Below are 25,029 nucleotides of genomic sequence, written 5' to 3' on the forward strand. Positions count from 1 at the left end.
ACCTTTTTATTTGTATGGTACTGAAGATAGTGATGAAACAAACAGCACATCTCAAGAATCATCAAATTCAAGTATAGCAGAGCAAGAAAGAGACAGGAATTTCTTTGATAATGCAGCAGAATATGTAAGTCAAGGACTTGTCAGAGCTGCTCTTGCAGCTGGTTCCAAGGAGAACATTACTGTGCTGGTAATGCTTTTCAATGGATGTGCGCATCAGCTCTCTGGAAACAGAAGCTGATCTACCTTCTCTTCTGGACCACAAGAAGCATGTACCAAAAGATAAATAGACTGGATGTGTAGAGTGTGTGTGTGTGTGTGTGTGTGTGTGTGTGTGTGTAGGGGAGGAGAAGGGAACTGTTTCTCTTTTACATATGTGGCACAATAAATGTTTTATGATTTAAAGAAAAAGAATGCTAAATACAGTCCTGTTTTATACCACTTTATTAAAACCTGAGCACCTCAATATAAAACTAAACACTGGTGAACTCTCATTTTCCTTGCTAAGCCCCAATTACTGCAACTTTACAACCTGCACAAGTAAGTTTCCACTAGCATTTCAACATTTAAATAGATTAAATTTTCTCTGACACACTCGGTAGATTTCATATAATGAAAATAACTAAAAGAATTAGTGCAATATATGGAACAGATCAAAGTCAAATGAACTTTAGAAAACAAGGCTGCAGAGCTCGTTATCGACGGACAGCAGTACTCATGTTACAGACACAGTAGGCTTCATTTTATTACTCTAGTCATGGAGGAATAACTCAAATCCCCTTCAAATCCAAGGGAGAAGGGAAGGGAAGCGATAAAGAGGAAATAATTAGCTGTTTTAGTAACTGTACATTTTGCATACTTTGAAGCAACTCTTAAATATTACAGAACGTATTAAACATAAATGGAGACTACAATGCAGTACTCTATTTACAGTACATTTGAAGATCCAAGTTTAAAATAATCAAGTTGAATGTACATAATTGTTAGTGCATTGACTAGATCATGTCCAAAGGGATCAAAAAACCCCACCACAAAACAAAACAGAACCACCCCATGTAAATGGCTAGCAGTGATTAAAGAGAAATCACAGACACTTGGTTTGTTTCATTTGAGTTGAAGAGTTCTTATGTTTGAAAACACTTCTCTGTCAAGTTGCATTTATTAGTTTTGTCTTTATAAGAGAAAATGGGGATAAACTTGATTTTTATCACCATTTAAAAACAGGATAGGCTATAATTTAGATACCATGAACTAAAGTTCACTTTTTCTGAGGACATGGATGGTTTAAAGTCTTTTGTTTTTTTAATGGTTAAATTATTAAAATGTGGAATGTATGCTTAAAATAGATACCGGCAGAAACTATCATTTTTAAGAATACTGCAGATAAGCAGAAGTATCTTTAGGACCTGCTTCTAGAAAGAATTTTAAAAAACCCCCCCAACAATTTAAGGAGTCCCAATTCTGTGTCATAGATTATATCTGCATCAACATGGGGATTTAGAGGAACTAGCTGGTTAATTGTGGGTCCGTACAATAATTCTATATTTCTAATGGCAAGAAATGATTCCCCACCCCAACCTTCCAACGAAGCAAATATTAAGAGCTTCCACTTGTCCCTTCTATTGCTGAAACATTAGTCAAATAGTGACACATGCATGTTATTAAAAATTAAGTTCAAAACACATAAAATAATTCTGTATTAGAAACTTGACTATATTATAAGTCTCTTCTCCTTTTTAGAAGTTGTACTGGGCCAGGTTAAATGCTCCAATTCCACTGTTATTAATAATTAGGAAGCAGAAGAATATTCCACATAGAGTTTAGTTACTACAACACTGACTCCTAGTTGGTTGTGTGGGTTCGGTAAGGTCTACACCTCTTCCTCTGGCAGAATTGGCTCCTGGATTCTGTGGTTCATTCTTCGGCAACTTTTTGGCTGGAAGAGTAAACACCAAGAACCATCAAGATTAAAACAATTACAGTTGACCTCAGCTACACATGCATACATTCAAAAAAGAAAGGAAGTCACTTTATGATTCTAACCCCATTGTTTTATTGATAAAAGTTGAGATTTTGTTACCTTAAGTTCCCCCTCCCCTCCCCCTTAGCCCCAAACCATTTGATGGAGATCATAACCACGGTAGGAAGACACTACTTAATATTGGGAAGGGGAGGGATGTTTCTCCTGTACCAGACCCCTATTAGTTAAAAACTGCCAGTCACTCAACTAGCTCAGTCAGTAGGCACAAATAATTTTAGCAACACCTAGGTAGCACAGTGAATAGAGTACTGATCCTGGAGAGGGGAGGAAATTTAATACTTACTTAGCTGTTTGACCTTGGGCAAGTCACTTAAGCTCACTGCCTTGCAAGGACCAAACAAAAAGCTTCCAAAACAAGAGTTAGAATGGTGTCAAAGTGAGAAGAGCCTTGTTTATAGGTTTTCCCTCTAAACTTCTGAAGGTTACTGTGTTTTACCATTATGGTTTGGTCAGATATCGAAATACAGAACACTAACTGGTTGGTTTAATTAATATATAAATTAATTCTGACTTGGAGAAACTTTTTAAAAAAATCTCAAACGACAACTTGAAAGTGTGATATTTTAGTATTTTGATGAATGACTATTGTGAATAAGCTCTAAATATACTTGAATCAATTATTTAAAAGTCAAAATTGATAAATAAGGTTAAAACTTTTGTTACTCTAGAATTCTCTTTTGTTACTAATTCCATTCTGAAATGACTAGAAAAAAAAGTATGCAATATCCTAGACTTCTACTAAAAAGTCTTTTGGAGATTTTAAGTATGAAAACAAATGTGATAACTATGGAAACATTTAAACATTAATAGGAAAAAATATGTCCCAAATGAGAGAACACCAACACAGGAATAGGATAAAATAAGGAAAACCCAAGAGCAGACATTATCCCAGGTAAGATTCTCAAAAATTGTCCACTCTAAGAGTCCTTATGAGACAGATGAAACACAAGGGGGTAAAGGAATTTGCTCAGGGTAACACAGTATTATATGTGAAGGGGATGGAAAGTGGGAGCCTCTGCACAATGTCTGATTCACTCTACCATGGAGAGGGGAAAGGCAGAAGGGAGAAACAGAGGGGGGTAGGAGAAGGGAAGACAGTCATAAAAGGGGTTCAGTGACCTTCCCTAAGACACAATACAATTTAGCAAAACTGAGATTTGAACACAGGTGCCATGACTCTAAATTCAGCTCTATTAAGCATAGTTTTCTTTCTATTATATTTCATTTTTCTTGATACTAATTAATTGTTATCAGTGTATCTAGTAGTAAAGTAAAACAGAAGGACAGGTCTCTAGGGTAGGGGTTGGCAGATGGCAAAAAAAAAAAAAAGGAATAAGAATAGGTAATGAGGAAACAAAACTTTCACTCTGTGGAAAATATAAGAACCTTACAGCATCATTTATAAAAAACTATTTGAAACAATCAATAACAAAGTTACAAAGTATAAAGAAAATCATGTAAATCATCAGCATTTCTCTACATTACTAATAAAAACCCCAACAGCGAAGTGATAGAAAAAGAAATTCCATTTAAAATTATTATAAGATATTTGAGAGTCTATCTGTCAAGGCAAGTCCTGGGATTATATGAAGATAATTACAAATACAGAACACTTCACATAAATACAGATCTAAACAACTTGAGAAATATTAACTGTTCATGGATAGCCTGAGTCAATACAATAAAAATGGCAATTCTATCTAAATTAATTACTTACTGCCATATTAAACTACCAAATAATTATTTTATAGAAAGCTAGAAATAAAACAACAAAATTCATCTAGAAGAATGAAAAGTCAAGAATATCAAGAGAAATGATAAGAGAAAAATATGAAGGAAGTGGCCTAGCAGTATCAGATCTCAAATCATATTTCAAAAAGGTAGTAATCATCAAAATAATCTGGTACTATATAAGAAATGAGTGGATCAGTGCAATAGATTAGGTAAAGAAATCACAGCAGTAAATGCCAATAGTAATTTAGAGTTTGATAAATTCAAAGATTTAAAACTTTTGGGACAAAAATTTATTATTTAACAAAAATAACTGGGAAAACTAGAAAGCTGTCTGGCAGAAACCAGGCACAGAGTAATAACTCACAATGCACAACAAGATAAAGGCAAAATGAGTACATAATTTAGATATAAAGTATGAAAGCAAATTGGGGGATCATGAAAACATATACCTGGTTAGCTCTATAGATAAATAGTTTATGACCAAATAAGAGATGGAGAGGATCATGGGAGGTAAAATGTATAATTCTGATAAAATGAAATCAAACTGGGGAAAATTCTTTTTACGTATCACAATTCTTTGATAATAAAGAACTGATTCAAATTTATAAAAAAAAGAGCCATTCCCTAGTTGGATATGAAAGGTTACAGAGGAAGAAACAAAACTACCAAAACATGAAAAAATGCTCTAATTCAATATTGTTTAGAGAAATGAAATTTAAACCCCTTGAAGTCCTATTTCACACTCACCAAGATTGGCTAACATGATTGAAAAAACCAATGACAAATATTGGAGGGGATGTAGAAAACAGGAACTAATACTAATACACCTATGGTAAAATTGGGCAACCATTCTGGAGAACAATTTGGAATTATGCCCAAACTATAAAATATATATGCCTTCTGATTCAGCAATGTCAGTAATAGTTCTATATCCCAAAATTCTGTCCAAAAATATCACTTTTTTTGTGGTAGCAAGAGTTGGAAATTGAGGGTACGTCCATCAGTAGGAATCCCCTGAAGGAGTTGTATGTAAGATTGTGAAGGGATATTGCTGTGCTGGAGAAACAATGAAGGAGATGGTTTCAGGAAAATTTAGAAAAACTTTTGAGCTGATGCAAAGTGAAGGGGGCAGAAAACAGAACAGTGTACAGAGTAATAGCAATGATCAACTTTGAAAATTTTAGTTACTATAATTAATACAATGATCAAAGACAATTCAAAGATTCACAAAGAAGAAGGCTATTTACTTCCAGAGAGAGAAAGAACTAATGAAATGAGTATTAGATTGAAGTATATGTTTTTCTATTTTGTTTTTGGCAATGTGGCTACTACAGAAACAGGTTTTTTAATTTTTTTTTAATTTAAGGCAATAGGAGCATTAAGTGACTTGACCAAGGTCACACAGCTAGGCAATTAAGTGTCTGAGGCCGGATTTGAACTCAGGTGTTCCTGACTCCAGGGTCAGTGCTCTATCCACTGTGCCACTCAGCTGTCCCTGGAAACACACTTTACATGACTTCACATGTATAACTGATATAATACTATTTGTTTTCTCAAAGATGGGGGAGGGGCTAGAGGCAATTGTGAACTCAAATTTTTTTCAAAAGAATGTTAAGATATTATTTTTTTTAAAAAAGAAACTATTCCAGGGGTGGCTAGGTGGGGCAGTGGATAGAGCACTAGCCCTGGGGTCAGGAGTACCTGGGTTCAAATCTGGCCTCAGACACTTAATAAAAATTACCTAGCTGTGTGGCCTTAGGCAAGCCACTTAACCTCATTTGCCTTGTAAAAAACCTAAACCCCCCCCAAAACAAACAAAAAACCCCAAACCAACAACCCCCCCCCAAACAAGGTCTCTCTGTGTGTGTATATAAATGTATTCATACACCCAAATAAATAAATAAATAAACAAACAAATAAATAAGTATATGAAAATAAAGCTTTCAATACAAATAAGTAACTTTTTGACTTTCACCAGCAGTCCTCTGGACTTACAGTTAGTTGTTGCACTGCTTTTCAAAATTCTTTGTCTTTACAATGTTGCTATTTTTATATAAATTGTACTTCTCTCTCTTCATTTTACATCAATTTTTACAATTTTCCCCAGATTATAATAAAAATGCCTAAATCACTAAAAGAAAAATGCAAATTAAAATAACTTTGAAGTGTACCTCACACTTTTCACATTGGCTAATTTGAATGCCCCCCCCTAAAAAAAGGGAAAATGACAAATGCTAGAAGGTTAGTAAGAAAACAGATATTTTAATCCATTATTGGTAGAGATGTAAACTAATTCAACTTTTCTGGAAAGCAATTTGGAATTATGCCCAAAAAGCTAATCAACTATCTACAGACTCTGATCTAGGGTAAGGTATATGCTACCCTTCCAAAAAAGAGTCAAAGAAAGAAGAAAAGGATTTGTAATTTATAAAAATATTTATAGCAGCAATTTTTGTGGTGGCAAAAATTTGGAAACAGGAAGTCTATCAGTTAGGAATGGCTCAAGGTGGTGGAATACTATTATGCTTTAAGAAAAGGTGAAGAGTCAGAATTGGTTCAGAAAGGGCACGACAGACACAATGAATTGGGTATAGAAAAACTGTTACCCGAGAGGAAAAGAGGAGAGGAAAGGGATGGGGAAAAGGGGGATAGGAGAAGAGGACAGGGAATATAGAGGGAAGATAGTGGGAGAGGTTACTCAGACACAACATACTTCTGAAGAAGGACAGGGTGAAAGGAGAGAGAATAGAATAAATGGGAGTGGGGGTAAAGATGGGTGGATAAGATGGAGGGAAATACAGCTAGCAATAGTAACTGTTGGAAATAATATTGCAACAATTTGTCTGATAAATACCTCATTTCTCCAACATAGAGAACTGAGTCAAAAGCATAAAAAATAAGTCATTTCCCAACTGATAAATGAACAAGAGATAAGAACAGCTTTCAAATGAGCTTATCAATGCAATCTATTATTATTTTTTAAACATCCTACCTCACTATTGATAGGAGAAATGCAGTTTGGAACAATTCTGAGGTACCACCTTATACCTATTGGCTTGGCTAATAGAACAAAAGGAGAAAATGACAAATGTTGGAAGGGATGTAGGGAAATTGAGACACTGATGCACTGTTGAAGAGTTGTGAAATGATTCAACAATTCTGTAGAGCAATTTGTAACTATAGCCAGAGGGCTTGAAAACCATGTCTACCCTTTCATTGCTAGGTCTATATTCCAGAAGAGATGAAATACAGGAAAAGAATAACCTATATGTGTAATGGCGGGGGGATGGAGACTGAGGGGATGCCCAGCAGTTGAGGAATGGCTGAACAAATTGTGGCATATGATTGAGATGAAACACTGTTCTGTTAAGGGAAATGATAAACAGGATACTTTTAGTAAAAAACTTAGACGTACAGCTGCAATGGTAAAATGTACCTTGTACAAAGAAACAGCAATATTGCAGGATGATCAGTTGTGAATGACCTACCTTTTCTCAGCAATGTTGTGACCCAAGAGAACTCTGAAGGACTTATGATAAAGAATGCTATCCATCCCAAACACAAAAGCTGATGGTGTCTGAATACAAACTGAAGCATATTTTTTTCCCCAATTTATTTTTCTTGAGGTTACTCTGTGTGTGTGGTTATGTTTATTTTTACAACATGGCTACTGTAGTAACGTTTTTCATGGCAATACTTTTTTAACCTATACCAAGCAACTTATTTTCTCAATGAGAGGGAGAGGTGGGAAGACAGGAGAGAATATGGAACTCAAGGTTTTGGACATAAATGTTGAAACCTATTTTTGTATGTAGCTGGGGGAAAAATTTAAAAAGAAAAGATGAAGAAGAGAGTTTCAGAAAAACCCAAGACTTGTTGGAACTTCTGCAAAATGAAGTATCAAGAGCAGGAGATTAATTTATACCACAATAATATTGTAAATAAAATTTAATTTCAAAGACTCAGTAATAACTCTAACATCATAACCAACCATAGAAAGTTCCAAAGGACTTAAGATGAAACATTCTGACTACCTCCACAAAGCTGATAGTACAGAATAAAACATATTCTCCCCCCTCCCCCCGCCCCTTTCCTTCCTTTCTCCAATGCTGAAATTTGTTTTGTCTGACTTCTCAATGAGTGGGGGGAAAAGAAGACAGAATTTGGAACAAAAAAAACCCCCCAAAGCAATGAAAAAGGGGGGAGAAAGAAATTCCCTTATTTTTTTTCTTCTCCAAGCAAGAATCAAACTCACGACAACTCCAGATTTGATGTGGGGTAGGCCCGGGATTATATTTATGGCAATTAGTTTAAGTTAATGCTTTGGATCAAGTTGAGGTTGCCTCAACTAGCCTTGCAGGAATCCCTCAGCATTTTTAAGAGGAAAAAAGAAATCAATTACTGAAACAAAGTTCAGAAGTCTATCAAATTGTCTACCAGCAGTGCTGACAGGAAACATAAATGAAATAACAAAACATTTCATTAGTTCAGAAAAGTAAAATAATTTGTTTAATCTGACCTGTGAACTTCTAATGAAGACCTTCTTCCACAAATGCAAATTAGTGCCACCTGAATTAATCCTTAACAACTCTCTGATCTCAGTCCTCACAGCCAATCTGTAGTCAAAGCCTGGGGACTTCACCTCTGACACTGCCACCCCTTGAGCATCTCATCCCAGACAACCATTTGGTGGTCTATTCTCTACTCCACTCTGGGCATACAGTCACTAGTGATTTTCCTTAAGCACAGATATGATCGTCATTTCCATACTCAAAGTCCAATAGCTCATAATCACTTTCAGACTTAAATACAAAATCCTGATGGGCATTCAAAGCCCTTCAAAATGGCCAATTTTCCAACCTTCCAACAGCTGACACCCAGATTCAGTAACCTGGGTATCCCTGCTGATCCACCAAGATAGCCACCCCTCAGCTCCAGTCACTTTCTCTGCCTTGTGACTTCCAACAGATCCCAACTACAATTCTCACCTTCTCCAGGAAGCCTTTTCTAATCTTTCTTACTTCTAGTGCCTTCCTAGTCTTCTTTGTTCCTTGGTTCCCCCCGTTGGATGGTGAGCTGCTCCAGACAGGGCCTGCTTTTGGCCTTTCTCTGTCTCTTCAGTACACCGTCCAGCATGTAGTAGGTGCTTAATAAAGGCTTACTGAGTTGCCCTGGTCTCCCCTGCTGCCCCAGCCCCTCCTCCTGACTTTAGACCCACCATGTTGGATTGCTTCTCCAAAGGAAGTAATGAGAAAATCAAGCCCTGGAAGCACTGTGCTCCTGGCATCTGTGTCAATAGGAGAGGAAAGCATGCAATCACCCCCTCATAAGCACGCCTCTGCAGGGGCTGCTCCCTGTTCTCAGACTGCCACTGAGCCACATCGAGCCACACAGGGCAGGGGCACAGGAGGCCCTCAAGTTGCTGGCTGTACCCTTTGAAGGGGAGTTCATTATTTTCAGCTTCTTTCCTGCTCTCAAAAGGTGATAGGCGAAAACTGTCAAGAACAGCACAAATTTTAATAGAAGATATTCTACATATCTCTATCATCACCTGATTACAAGATCAAGGTTAAAAAATGGCTACTTATGCTCTAGTCAGAAATTGCTCTTGGTTTGGAATTTTTTTTTACCTGTAGCAAATACAAAGCACAGAAGCTCTTGGGGAACTATCATTTTTATACTATATGATTACCATGGATTTTCATCATTGAAGTCAATCTCATTCTATTCTGAGGGAGGATAGGAAGCACAGTGGGAACAGGGCTTGGAATCATGAAGACTAATTTTCCTGAGTTCAAATCTGGCCTCAGGCACTTACTTTCACCCCGTTTGCCTCAGTTTCCTCATCTGTAAAGTGATTTGGAGAAGGAAATGACAAATTACTCTATCATCTTTGCTAAGAAAATTCCAAATGGGGTTATAACTTAAACAATACAACATTCTATCTAAATAGTTTATATATAATTATCCTGAAGTATGTCTCAAGTGTTCGTATAGTTAAAGGAAAAAACAAAATCAAACCCACTTAAGATTTATACCCTCAAAATCTATCTTATGCTCTGCTTAAACATTTCTTTAAAAGGCTGTTAAGGGGAAATTTTTTTTTTTTTAGGGTTTTACAAGGCAATGGGGTTAAGTGATTTGCCCAAGGTCACACAGCTAAGTAATTAGTTTCTGAGGTTGAATTTGAACTCAGGTCCTCCTGACTCCAGGGCCCCCACCTAGCTGCCCCAAGAGAAATGTAAAAGAGAAAACTACGAGCACAGTTTCTTCAAGGACAGATTGTCCACCAGAGTCCAGACCACTAAAACAATCCCACAAAGGAGCTATATCAAGGTCCTAAACTTTACACAAATCAGAATTTTAAGAAACTAAGAATATGTTCAGATCTAATTAGCTTGCCACTGAAAGAAGATGAAGGTGTGTGTCACATGCCTTCTTGATCTCTGTTCTTCTGCTTTTGATCACACCTCTCCCAATAACTTTTGCCCAGTATCTCTGGCTCTGGAAGTCTCCCTTTGATGGTCTCCTCCACAAGTCGTGATTATGCCTTCAATCTTTGCTCTGAGTCCTAGTATTGCTCCCATGATAAGACAGTTGTGAGTTGTCTATTAATCTCTGACAATATGACATTGAGGCATCTAATGTGAGGGATAAACAGCACTATTTTTTTTTAAATGAGTCCTAACCATAAATGGATGTAGAGTATTGCTTTAACAGAAAAAGGGGAACCTGGAAGAACTCAGCAGCAAGCTGTTTAGACAAACAATACAGAGTATTCTGTAATACAGAACAGAAACCCAGGTTTTTATGCTAGTGGTACTATATTAACCTTTTAAACTCTGGATATTATCAAAAATGCTAAGAAAATTAAGAGGTCAATTTAAGGCCTCTTCACCCTTAATTATCAAATAATTGATGGTTAAAGACAAGCTTAGAGGGGTTTTTAAATTGAAAGCCCATAAAAGAACAACTTTGGTGAAAAGGTCCTTAGTAAGTTAAAGAAAAATAATAAGGTTAATGAAATTAAGAAAACAGTTCTATTTTTTGTAAAATACCATAAAATACTGGAAAAGTATGGTAGCTATGTTTCTTAAATGTGTGTGTGTGTGTGTGTGTGTGTGTGTGTGTGTGTGTGTGTATGAAATTCAGAGCAAAATTGTTTTGACTCCAAGGACAGGGAACTAGAATTCATTTGGCAAAAGCTCAACCTAAAATGCATGCAGAGTACTTAAGGAAGAAATAAAGAACTGAACACAAACTCAAATATTTATCAAGGGACAATGGTCCAATATTATTACTAAATTAAAAAAAAAAACCTGCCTTGTGAAGGGAGCTTTGAAAGCAGCAAACTATAAGCAGAGTCCAAAATAACAAAAAGAAAAGAGTAAATTAATACAGATACCAGATTTCAGAAGAAAATTTTATGTTAACTTTAGTCATTTAAAAATAGTAGCTTCTCACCGGCCTTGGAGTCAGGAGTACCTGGGTTCAAATCCAGTCTCAGACACTTAATAATTACCTAGCTGTGTGGCTCTGGGCAAGCCACTTAACTTCATTTGCCTTGCAAAAAACCAACCAACCAAACAAAAAAAACAAAACCTCCCAAAAAAGAATAGTAGCTTCTTACCTATTGCCATGAATATTTCATTTACATTCATTGATGTTTTAGCTGATGTCTCCATGAATAATAAACTGTTGTCATCTGCATAAGACTGTGCTTCCTGTTAAAAAAAATTAATTTTTTCCATTATTATTTTTTTGCAAACACTAACCTCTAATTTCCTATTATCTATTACTGATTTAGAACTTTGTTACATTGGAACAGAGAAATTGCATTAGACTTTGGCAATAGTTATTTAGAGCTCATATATAAAAATCAACATGATGACAAAAACTCCAATATTCATTGCAAGCATTTTCCATCTGGAGTAAGAAGGAGAGAGGGGGGGATGGGGAAGGGGTGGGGATGTGAATGATGGAGGAGAGGATGGACCATGGGGGGAGAGTGGTCAGATATAACACATTTTCTTTTTCACTTCTTGCAAGGGGCTGGGATTGGATGGCCTGTCCTGGACCATAAGACCAGGTGGATGCTGGGCCTAAGGGGTAGTATGGGAGCTTGGGGTCTCTTGGCCCCAGAGCCGGGGATCTGTCTGCTGCGCCACTCAGCTACCCTACAGCAGAGTCAGAGTGAAAGGAGAGAGAAAATATAGTACATGGAAGTAGAGAAATACGAAAGGAGGGAGTTGTGATCAGCAATGGCAACGGTGGAAAAATATGGAAGTAACTTTTGCCATGGACTTATTGTAAAAAATGTGATCCACCCACAACAGAGTTGTTGGTATTGGAACAAAGACTCAAGCACATTTTTTATTATTATTATTATTATTATTTGGGGGGGGGGTGCAGGGCAAATGGGGCTGGGTGGCCTGCCTGGGATCTCATAGCAGGGTGATTGTTGGGTGTCTGAGGCTGGATTTGGACTCAGGTGCTCCTGGCTCAAGGGCCAATGCTCTGTCTGCCTCCCAGCCATCCCTACTATTATTACTATTTTATTTTATTTTGGGTCTTTCCCCCCCTTTTTTTTTTGTTTTTTGCAGAGCAGTGGGCTTGCATGTCACATGGCTGGGTGATTGTTGGGTGTATGGGGTCGGATGTGGGCTCAGGTGCTTCTGGCTCCAGGGCTGGTGCTCCGTCCATTGCGCCACTTGGCCATACCTACAATTATTACTATTATTTTTTTATTTTAATCTTAATTTTTTTCTCTCTCCTTTACTTTATCATTCAATTGAGTCTGTTTTGGGGGGGTATTTTGTTTATTCTTAAACAAGAATATTTTATTAATGTATAAAAAACATTGTTTGTACAAAATGAGAATATTAAATAAAAAAGGTAAAAAAATAAAATAAAATGTTCAGCAAAAAAAAGCATTAATATATCTAACCTTCTAAACCAAATTTTGATCAATTATAAAATCTAAAATTTGCTAGAACATTTGGTTTAGGAAAGTCTGGGCTGGCTGATTTCAGAGAAAATTGGGAGAAATATTTGGGCCAACCAACCAAATTGTCTTTTACTTAACTATATTTCATTTCTCCTTATATTTTCCACAGTGATGATAAGTAGAACTATTTCCTTAAAAGCTAGAGAGTGTTTTTAAGGAGCAGAGCAATGAAAGAGGGAGAGGTCAGCATCTTATGTGAGAATTCATTCTGTTGGATTCAGAGAGAGATAGAGAGATGATATCAAAGAGTAGAATTCTGGGGTTTGCTGGAGAAATAAAAGAGTAGAGCTCCTGGGTAAAATGGGTTCTTAATCCCACATACATTGATGGTCATTTTTCTTTATTGCCTTTCTTTTCATAGAGGCAGAGGGAAAATCAAATCAAACTAACAAAATACACATGTTAGCTTCCTATCATTTACCTGGATTTTAAAACTGGCCCCCCAGACCCCTCAGAGTTCAGATCTATGATTTCATCAGTGTGGGAAATTCCCAGTATAGAATCTCCAGTGATGCAGCCCAGGAACTTAGGTTCTTTTGAGAATGGCTGTATAGCACTGATAATAATCATTAAAAACACCAGCCGAAGGTCACATAGTGAGTATATAGTGAAATGAGGTCCTGACATATACCTGTCTAGATGTAGATAGATACACACAAAACACCATTTTGATTCTAGTGAGAACTTCTACACTATAATTTGAAATCAACCAAGCAGGCATACAGAGACAAAAGTAAACTAGGTCCTCTGTTCAAGGGGCTTATATTCTACTGGAGAAATAACAAGGTCCTTTCTAAGTAAGTAAAGGAAATACTACTAAATCCTCAGTGATGGGACACTAACAACTTTGAGACTGGACTGAGGGAGGTAGTACTTGAACAAATTCTTAAGGTTTGAAAAAGAGGGAGAACATTGATTGCAAGCATGGGGAACAATCTATAAGTTGGTGAATTTAATTGAAGCAGAGTACACAAGGAATATTGTGAAATTGCTTTTAAAAGGACTTTAAATGACCAAACAGAGAAATCTGAGTATTTTATACCCTAAATGCAGCAGAAATTACTAAAAGTTTAAGAAGAAGTGATATGGGAATACCTGGGTTTTAGGAATAGTCATTTGACAGCTACATGGAGTAAGAAGTTATGTGATGCTTTGTGGCAATGGTAAAGTATGAAGTAAAGCATAATGATGGTGACTATCTCAGAAAGGATTTGTATATAACAAATTGTAGTTTCCACTCCAGAACATGCAAAAAATGACTTACAAGTAATGTTATCATTTGCAGAACCAAGTGCTACGTGTAGCCATCTTCTTCATATAACAACCTTACCCAATTCAATGAACAACAAAAACCAAATACAATATGAAAATCACCCTCTCCCATCCCAAAACTGTACTTCACCTCCTCCCCACCCTGATGTAAGAAACAGCTGAACCACCAAGAGCTGTAGGAAAAGATGAAGGCTGAGATGACTTTCAGGACTAAAGAACAGAATACAATGATAGCTTTTTATATTTGGTAATAAAAATATTTTAAACCAGTGACAAAGTGCTTAATAGATCAATTTACCATTAAGAGTCATCCTCTTAAATTGCCTATCTTTACTAAATGAATATTAGTAAAATTCTTTGATCAATTGGTAAATTAAAAATAACATGAAAATTCAGGTTCTATTACATAAACTTTGCTCATCAATTATGTCAAAACAGACTAGACATTCTTTTATATAACCATTAATCTTTAATTACAATAAAAAGTGAGTTTAGAAAAAATATTCTTTTGTGATATTTGCTTTCAAGTTAAAAAATTAAATACAACATACCTGGAAATCTACAGCTCTTTTATTTGCTAGATCAGCCTTGTTCCCTGCTAAAGCTATTACAATGTTAGGACTTGCTTGCCTCTGAAGTTCTTTAACCCAGTTTTTTGCTCTTGCAAAGGATTCCTAATTGGAAGAAAAAAAAGCCACCACAAAATCATCAATTAAAAGTCATTTAAGCTGACTAATTTATCTCTAAAACAGTCTTTAAATTGTTGGGTATGACTTTTTCAGAAATGTTCTTAAATATTATTTATAGCACTGTTCAACAAATTTTTTCTTTAAAAATCAGTTTAATTTCTTTAAAAGATAAAAATTTGACAGAAATGATGTTTGGGCTTCTGTTTTGACACAGGTGTTTCAGATTTTCTTTTAATTGAAGGGTTGTAGAGGTGAAGAGTCTATTTTCATCTTGATGAAATGATGATGAGGATAATAATAATAACTATTGTGCTAAGGGACTTACAATTATTATCTCATTTGACCATCACAAAATCCTGGTAGGCAAGTGCTCTTATTGCTCCCCATTTGATGGATGATAAATAGCTTGGTCCAGGGTCCCAGAGTGAGGAAGGATCTGAGATTCAGACTCCAGGTCCATCCACCCTGTTGCCTGGCTGTCAAGTATAAACCGAAGTCCCTTTATACTTACCTCATTTGTGATATCATACACAACTATTGCTGCTTGGGCGCCTCTGTAGTACATTGGTGCTAAGCTATGATATCTTTCTTGTCCAGCTGTATCCCATATTTCAAATTTTACTGTTGTATCATCCAGACATACAGTCTGGGTTAGAAAAGCAGCTGAAAGAAAGAAAAAAAGCTTGAAATAAGTTAATCATTGGTTTTCTTCAAGTTTATGTAATTAGATTACACTGGATTCACCTGCATTTTTTAACCTGTTGTAAAAAAATAACAAAACAATTCCTCTCTTTATATTTCAGATATTTTCTCTGGCAGCTCTGAGGCATTTTCTGATTCTAAAATTGAACACCAGGACGGTTAGGTGGCACAGTGGATAGAGCACTGGCCCTGGAGTCAGTAGTACCTGAGTTCAAATCTAGCCTCAGACACTTAATAATTACCTAGCTGTGTGGCCTTGGGCAAGTCACTTAACCCCATTTGCCTTGCAAAAACTAAAAAATGAAAGAAAGAAAATTGAACACCAAGAAAAATGCTCCCACAAGGACTTAAAGAAAGAAAAGAAACCAACAAAAAGGAGTAGTTAATTTTGGGTGTAGCCACGTCTTTACTTCTGGGCTCATTAAAGATAGCATATACATACTTGTGTATATAGACACCAAACAGGGTGGACATTATCTCATCTAAGATATAGCTACCACCATAAATTAAATTGAAAACCACTTATTAAATACTGTGATATCCTCTGTGCTATGGATGAAAACCCCCCCCCCAAAACAATCATGAAGCTTTATAATACCCAAAGAAATATAATTTGAATTAGAATGTCCTAGGTGCACAGGAGTTGAAAAAACTGACAAAAGAGAACAGAAGCAACTGTAAATGATTTAGCTATTCTCAGTAATACAATGATCCATGAAAATTCCAAAGGAGACCTGAACAAGGTATTCTCTATGCAAATATCTTCAGTGGCTTCCTTGACTGCTTCTTAAACAGAAAATCTTTATCCTAATCATTTAAAATCCTGTACACTCTGGCTCCATCCTACCTTTCTAATCTCCTCTCACCTTCTTTTAAAGACCCCAAATGGCCTATGTGTAGTTTCCCAGGATGTAGCATTGCATATCTGCCTTCTTTTGATTTTTCCACTACTTGAACCTGCTGTCTGAAATGTTCTCCTTCTTCATCTTTGCTCTCTTGGAATCCCTTAACTTCCTCAAAAGCACAGCTTAAGTGCCAACTCCTTTAGGAGGCTTTGCATGTTCCTCTTCAAATGACTCTGAATAACTCTACTTATTTCATGTCATGTGTTGTATACCTTCAGTTGTATGTAAGCTCTGTGAGGACAAGGACTATTTCATTTTGTCTTTGTATCTCTTAACTCCTAGTAAGGGTCTTGCATACAAGTGACTTAAAAATGTATGTTGAACCAAGTAGTATAAAAGCATCTATTTTTTAAATCTTCTAACTCAAGAGTAAACCAAAGAGGCAGTAGCCAAGTCTGGTTTCATGGGCAGAAAGTTAAGACTAGTTGAGAAGACATGGCAGCAGTTAAGTCAATAGCCAATTCATCACAGGAGGAGTAAACACAAAATAGGGAAAATTTTGATGGGCAATTGACAAATGTAGACTGTATTAAAAGATGGCCCTTGCCTTGAAGGCTTACATTTTTTACCACCTGCAGGGAGGGAACTGCCAGTAATAGCACCAGATTCTATTACACCACACATGCTGTGTGTGATGGATCCATGAAAGACACTTTTCCTTTTCACTTCACTTCATCCAACACTAAGGCGCACTGAAAAGGAGACACAAGGAATGAGGAGAAAAGGAATTTCTGCCTTATTCCTAAGATTTAGATTAAACAGATCCTAAGACAAAGTGTTACAAAAATAAACAAGAGGTGTGAAGGCTAGTCCAGTGCGATGAAGCATGAACAAGGTTATTACTAATGCCTGGTACAGATCCAGTGGCACCCAAGATACATAGATTACATTGATCCTGCAGAAAAAAATACACTTAGGTTGATAACCAGAATGTTTAAAAGTCTGAGCTTAAGTTAATGCATAAGGATATAAAAATGATTGGACAACCCCTGAAATTTCTTTTAAGGGCTGTCCAATTATTCCCCCCCCCCCCAATTTAAATTTCTTTTAAGATCTCAAGCTGGAATTCGGCAACTATGCCATAAAAAGGGGGTCAGAAAGCTGAAGCTGGCCTTGGTCTGACAGTTCTGTAGGACTTGTGGACTTTTACTTATTGGTTTCTTCAAAAATGAAGGACAACATTAAAGAAGTTTTATATATTACAAGAGTTCTTTAAGATAATAACAGAATTTGGGATACACTGAAATGGTTTTTGCCTTTTCATCAGTCCATAACATTATGTTCATGGAAAAATGTATTCTCAATTATGAACAACCAAAAACTCTGTAGGAAAAAAAAAGGGATTTTTAGTTTCCGCTCCTCTGGTCAGCCCTGCAGAATAGAGCAGGATAAAGGGGCAGCACACTTCCCTGCCCCACTGGAATGGAAAGGCTTGTGAGCTCAGGGCCACAGTGAGTCTACGGAAACTTTCAAACCCAGCTTTTCCTGACACCACCATTCTAGCCACTGCACTCAAGGAGATTCCAATCTAGAGGGGAAACAAGAACAACCAATGGCAAGGCAGGGAGTTTGTGATGTTGGGGACAATGTTCTCTTCCACAGGTATATTCCCCAAATCCTAGGACGGTCTTGTTATATGCAGTTAAAACCGAAAATGAAGTTTTAAGATTTAAAAAACTTTCTTGGGAAATACAGACTGTACATGCCAATGCAAAATAACAGAAGTCTGAGAGTTCCTAATAACCTGAATCTCGAAAAATAAATGGAAATTTAGCTATGTAAACAGAAAAAGGGAGAGGATTCTAAAGGAAGTGGAAAAAATCTGTCAGGTAAGATGAAGAGTTGGAGCTAATGCTGAGAAGTATGAACGACTTCAATCTAGAGGAAATCAGGACTGCTGAAAGTTTTAGATCAAGTAATATGAGTCAAAACATACAAATAGTTAAGAGGGAGAAGATTGGAGGCAGAGATTACTCAATGTTTTGGTGGTACAGGCAGGCAGCAAAAAGGGCAGGGAAAGGCCTAAGGCAAAAGTGGGAAGGGAAGATGGCACTGTGAGAATAGGTTTGGCAGTAACAGGGTGGTAAACCTGCTTTAGTCATTACTGGGTGCTAAGGGAAAGGATAGCCAGTTTGTTAAAAGAGACTTGGGGAAAATAAACTCTAGCTGTTAATTTCCTGATGTCTTTTATATGTAGAAGAGCATAATTCCATTTGAATGAATCACTAGACCCCTTATAATTATAGGGGCAGCTAGATGGCATAGTGGGTAGAGCACCAGCTCTCAATAGTCTCAGACGCTAGCTAAGTGACCCTGGGCAAGTCACTTCACCCAGATTGCCTCACATCCAGGGTCATCTCCAGTCATCCTGATTCCTATCTGGCCACTGGACCCAGATGACTCTGGAGGAGAAAGTGAGCTGGTGACTTAACACAGCACTCTATCACTCAAATCCAATTCATGTGCTTGTTATGGCATCAACTCCCTGATGTCATGGTCTTCTTCAAAAATGAAGGACAACATTAAAGAAGTTTTATATATTTCAAAAGTTCTTTAAGACTTAATACAGAAGCAGGGATATACTGTAAGTATGTGCAGTGTCAAAGCAAGTTTTGTAGCTTTACCTTCAGGATAGGTTTAAGGCTACTGTTTAATTTGTTTAAAGGAAGATTCTCCTGATAGAGAGAGGGCCAATCCAGCAGGTCTTCGGTTCAGATCCTGTGTGGAACACAAGTTAGTAGTGAAAGCCATGGGCAAAAATCACTCACCCTCTCAGTACCCCATTTATATCTCTTAAAAGACTCTTCCAGCCCTTCCTTGTTGCTTTGTAGGCAAAACCCAAGGAGCAGAGTCTGACAATTATGCTTATTACAGTTAGTTTTGGTAGCAAAAATCCTGCATCCTGGTTCCCCAGGAGCATGTTACAGTCTGTTGAAGGTTATTATTAGCTGTGGTTTCTCTAAGTCCCCACCACCATGATGAATGAATTTCAGTTCAAATATGTCTGATTATCTCCTACCTTGTTAGAGGAGGTTAGGAAACAAAGCTTTATGTTCCAGATCACAAAAAGAAATTGATTAAATACATTTCTCGGATCACTTCTCTTCAGAAAGAACTATTTAAAACTTGGGGCCCAGGCACCTGTTGTCATTCCATTTCTCTGGCCTCTGACATGAGCTCCTCTACTTTCTCTGGGTAACCCTGAGTCAATAAAGTACTTATAGCTGGAGGAAGTCACAGACTGTAGTGACTAGGTCCACCACTAATTCATTTGATTTGTTCTGAGATCTTTCAATCTAGATTCCTAAATCTCTGAATGTTTCCTTGGGCTACAATAGTAGCCTCCCAACTCTTTCTTTTTAATTCCCCAACTAAGCCTATCTTATTTGGTTAGTGATCAAGTACTAAAGTTTCCCCATCTTGTGTTTTCTCTTCTCAGAGTAAAATCTAAGTTATTTAGAAGAAAGGAAAAGAAGATCTCAGGGGACTTTATTCTGATGTTTGTCCTTCATTCTCAAAGAATAAGAAGCTCTACTTAACCTCTCCTTTGTGCCACTGATCCCAAGCAATTCCTCTATTTTGCATATTTTCTCATACTTAGAAGCCACAGAACCTGCCCTTTTCTTCCCAAACAGCAATGTCTTAGTGCAGAGCTAAGCTTGATATGAAGCACAAACTGACCATGCCACAAGCTGGGGTTCTACCGATCACTCCATTCCTGTCAATCCTGCCTTCTCTTGGCTTACCTGGCCTTTTCTCTTGGTTGTTTCCATACCTACATGCCGGCTTCCTTTCAATTTTGTCAAATTTTCCCCCATTCTCTAAGTTTTAAGCTTTAATGGCTTATAATTACACTAAGATTTTTGGAACATTGCTATTTTTGATTGCTAAACTTCAAGAAAAAGTGAGTTGATAGTTGCTATGTACATTTAGCCACTCTGTAATTGGGTTTCAATAATGTACTCTCCAGGGCAACAAAAACGTTCACATTGCCAAATTCAAGGGCCTGTTCCACAATCAGTGATTCCGCTGACCATTCTATCCTTGAAATTCTTTCTTCACCTGGTTTAGCTGCCACTTGCTTTCTCTTGGACATTTCTGACCAGCTTGACTGTTGGTTTTTTCCATCTCATAGATACAGAAGTCTCTCAGGGTTTTGAACTCAGCATCTTAACATTCTATCTTTTAGCAATCTCATAATCTGCTATGGCTTCAAAATCACCTCTACTCAGATGGCTCAAAGCTATAAATTACAGTCTTGGGGTGGCTAGGTGGCACAGTAGGTAAGAGCACAGGCCTTGGATTCAGGAGTACCTGGGTTCAAATCCAACCTCAGACAGACCTTAATAATTACCTAGCCTTGTGGCCTTGGGCAAGCCACTTAACCACATTTGCCTTGTAAAAAAAAAACCTAAAAAAAAAATAAAGTCTCCACTTTCCTCCTTGAAATCTAGTTCTTCATCTCTACCTTCAGTTCTACCTTCTACCTGCTGGATATATCCATCAAGATGTATTAAAGGTATATCCCACTCAAAATATCCAAAACTGAACTCAGACTCCCCTCATCTGCTGTTGTTCATTTCAACCACATCATTTTCTCCTAGTCACCTAGCTGCAAATCTGTATTAGTTTTGACCCTTTCCTCTCTGTCAACCCTGTATCCAATGGTTATGAAACCTGGTTGATTCCACTGCTGCATTATCTTTTGCATCTGCTCTTACCACTCCTAGACTAGTCTAGTAACCATTCATTACCTTTCTGTTCTCAAAAATCCATTCATTACATAGAAGCAGGCAAACCAACTTGTCTAATGTGCATATCAGACTATCAACCTATTATTAAAATGCTTTAAGTAACTCCTCAGAACCTACAAAACACAATACAAACTCCTTAGACTGACTTTAAAAATTCTTCACAATGTTGTGCTAACTTACCTTTGCTGTCACGTACAGTTTATCTCCTCCAGCTGTACCCAAAATCCATCTTCCTTGAATCTGCCTTGATCATCCAAATGGTCTGGGGATTAATGAATTTTCTGCACAATTCTTCCCTGTTCTGGGGCTCCTTCTAGTATGAAACTTACCATGTTCTCAGCTTTCCCAAATGGAAAGAACTTTCCTCTCAAATTTTGGCTATCACTGAACATCTCCTTTTGCTCAAATTATATTCAGTAAAATTCAACAAGTATTTAGACACAGCATGAGAGAATACAAAGGAAAGCAGATTGTAGAGCAGAGGCTCTAGGTTCAAGTCCTGATTTTTGCTATTTTTCAGTGTGTGTGTATATGCGAGAAAAATCTATTTTAGTAGTTGTTTCTTGAGATCATATTTATGGGCAAAGTACTCTCTATTCTGGTAGATACAAAGTTCTAAAAAAGTGGCCTGTTTCATCAAGGAATCTGTGCATTCTAGTCTTTTTGCTTATTTATATGAAGTGCAAGGAACTTTACAAAACCAAGCAGAGCGAGCAGGTTAAAAATCCTACTTCAGATACTTACAAGCTGTGTGATCCTGAACAAGTCATTTAATGTGTTTGCCTCAGTTTCCTCATCTGCAAAATGGAGATAATAACAACCTCTACCTCTCAGGATTGAGGATCAAATGAGATAATATTTGTAGAGTGCTTAGCACAATGTTAGTTAAGTATTATTATTATTATTATTGCTATGCTTAAATAAAATTTTAGTTATAAAGAAATGTTATCTCATTAATAAAGTGATATCGGACTAGATCATTTTTACTTCTAAAATATGGTTTCTACACTCCCAGTTTCTCTCTTTTATCCATACCATTTGTCTCTGCTAACTTGGGGCTATTGAAATTCTACCCTTGCACAATGATTTTGTGACCTCCACACCTTCCACTATGTTGCAAACAATCCTTTCCTTCTACCCTAATCACTTTTGAGATACTGGATCCCAAAAGGACTGACTAGAACTTGAGACCAGTGATTTCCATTTAGTGCTTTGTGATAATGATATTACAGATAGACTCTAAAAAGTTCTTTGATGATACTTTAAGCAGTAGATAACTGCTTAATAAAAAACATTCCCCCCCAACCCCACTGCCAAGAATGTACAGACTTGAAGTATTACAATCATGTAGTGACTTGAAACTATCATCATGATGCACACAATGAATTTGATAGTTTTTCAAACTGTTATCAGATTATTTTCAAACCATCACAAAGGTTCAACATTAGAGTAGAATCTACTTCCCCATACAAGCAGTGATCAATCAGCCATAACTGCATTTTCTCATTTTCATTCTGTATCTACACTGTATCAGAATAGCTCCTCTGTTAATTGCAGCTCATCACAGCTATGTAATTGCTTGATCAAGATTCTATGAAAAAGTCTGCAATGGGGCAAGCTAGGTGGGGCAGTGGAGAGAACACCAGCCCTGGAGTCAGGAGTCCCTGAGTTCAAATCCAGCCTCATACACTTAATAATTACCTAGCTGAGTGACCTTGGGCAAATCACTTAACTCCATTGCCTTATAAAAACCAAATCCAAACAACCCCCCCCCAAACCCCAACAAAACCCAAAACAAACAATACTAGAAAAGGTCTGTGTTAATGCAGTGCAAATGCAAGAATGCTTGAAAATTATGTTTGTGGGGTATGTGCATTACCAGTCATCCTGAAACCATCACAAACATTCTTCGGAAACAAACTTTAAACTGCCTCCACTGAAATAGAACGCTTTGTTTCAGATTCAAATTTAACTTCTGTTTATGTTACTATTCTTATATCTGGGGTACGTTCAAATATCCTGGTTGGCAATGCCAGTTATTCAGTAATTAGGGTATAGTTGTTGTTCCAGAAGAAACTTATATCTGAAAAGATTTTCCCCCTTTCCAAACATTAGTTTACATACAAATATTATTAAAAAGCAAAATATGTAATTAATCATCATCATCATGATAACAGCCAACACCTACAAAATGTGTACTGTATCTGCTTGATCCTCACCTACAATCCAGGGAGGGAGATTTTATTATTATCCTCCCACAGACAGACAAAGAAACTGAAGAAGACAAAAGGATGAGTGACTTGCCCAGGGTCAAGCTGCTATTAAGAGTCTGAGGGCAAACTTGAAATCAGGTCTTCTGACTCCAGACTCATTCATCAGTTAATGTAGCTACTTGACATTTGTCAGGATAAAAATAAATATTTTAGATTAAAACTAGTTATTTTTTTACCATTTTCATTGTTCAGATGGCTAAAAATAAAAAAATAAATTTCCCTATCTCAGCAATAGAATTTATAAAATTCTCCTGCTATTTCTACCACATATTTTCTCTTTATTGCTTTAAATCAAAATACAGAAATAAATTCAATGCAGGATGTAATTTAAGTCTGTATCTGGTAAGGAAATTTCTAAATCAAAATTAAGTTTATATGATTACAAAATTATGGTAGGCGTCTTTCAAGTTTTAACTTAATTCATTGTAAAGTATTGCTGAATTCTTTTAACTTCTGCAGAATTTTATACAAAAAAACCATAATTATTTTTATAAGTAGTTATCATAATTATAAAGGGGTTCAGTGGATAGAGTTCAAATCTGTAATTCTGAGTGACACTTAACCTGTTTGCCTCAGTTTCCTAATCTAGAAAAGGGACATTAATATAATAATAATAACAATAAAAATGATAACAAGAGTTGTTGTGAGGATCAAACATGATAATAATCATAAAGTCATAAAAGCACAGAGCCTCACACATAGGAAGGGCTATACATTTATTATTATTGAAGTTTTTGGAAGCATTTGATTAATACATCTAAAAAATGCATAAGTAATGTTAAATTTATCCATGGGATTCACAACATGTTTGCCCCCCCCCCCACATGTTTTCCCCTGTTGTTGATGAAAGGAGCTCATGAAACAAAAAATGGGGCAAAGTCAGATTTAAACAACTGGAAAACTAGTAATGGCTCATGGGTATGCTGAGCTAAGACAAAGAAAAATTACAATTCTACCTAAACTGATTGACTTGTTCTATGCTATACCAAACAACCAAATTATTTTACCAAGTTAAATAAATTTAAGGGAGTTTTTCAGATCTACAGATAAAGAATTTATGACCAAACAAGAGAAAGATAGCATTGAGATATAAAATGGATTTTGAAATAATTTTAATAATTAAAAACAATTTAATAACTAAAAAGATTTGATACAAATTTCATACAAATAAAACCAATGCAACCAAGATGAGAAGGAAAGCAGAAAACAGGGAAACAATATGTACAGCAAGCATCTCTGATAAAGTTACATTTCTCAAATAGAGAAATGAATCAAATTGCTAAGGACAGAAGTCATTCCTCAATTGATAAATGGTCAAAGGAGTTTTCAGACAAAGAAATAAAAGCTAGAAAAATGCAAATTAAACAACTTTGGGGTACTACCCTACACCTATCAGACTGGCTAATAAACAGAAAAAGAAAATAATAACTACTGGAGAGAATGTAGGAAAATTGAGACACTAACATTCTGTTGGTTGAGCTGTGAACTGATCCAACCATTTTGGATAGTAAACTGGAACTATGCCCCAAAGGCCATAAAACTGCACATTCTTGCCCCATCAATACAATTACTAGGTTTGTATACCAAAGAGATTCATAAAAGGGAAAAAGGACCTATTTGTACAAAAATATTTATAGCAGTTCTTTTTGTGATGA

At 36.5% G+C, this 25,029-nt stretch overlaps 1 protein-coding gene across 1 annotated transcript; it reads right to left on the bottom strand.

Annotated features, from left to right (window-relative positions):
- Positions 1–828: 828 nt before the first annotated feature.
- Positions 829–24,520, bottom strand: RAB5A (RAB5A, member RAS oncogene family). The gene is made up of 5 exons (XM_074195726.1): positions 22,981–24,520; positions 15,252–15,403; positions 14,603–14,725; positions 11,403–11,496; positions 829–1,933 (listed from the first exon to the last, which is right to left on the bottom strand). Exons 1-5 carry the CDS (start codon positions 22,985–22,987, stop codon positions 1,818–1,820), a joined length of 492 nt encoding a protein of 163 aa, XP_074051827.1. The 5' UTR covers positions 22,988–24,520; the 3' UTR covers positions 829–1,817.
- Between the last annotated feature and the right edge of the window lie 509 nt (positions 24,521–25,029).

The sequence above is a fragment of the Macrotis lagotis genome, chromosome 7 (assembly GCF_037893015.1).
Source record: "Macrotis lagotis isolate mMagLag1 chromosome 7, bilby.v1.9.chrom.fasta, whole genome shotgun sequence".
NCBI classification, from domain to species: Eukaryota; Metazoa; Chordata; class Mammalia; order Peramelemorphia; family Peramelidae; genus Macrotis; species Macrotis lagotis.

Coding starts and splice junctions, on each gene's coding strand:
- RAB5A (XM_074195726.1), bottom strand. Junction 14,726..15,251: donor TGTATGATATCACAAATGAG/GTAAGTATAAAG, acceptor TCTTCCAATTAG/GAATCCTTTGCAAGAGCAAA. Junction 11,497..14,602: donor AAAGAGCTGTAGATTTCCAG/GTATGTTGTATT, acceptor TTTTTTTAACAG/GAAGCACAGTCTTATGCAGA.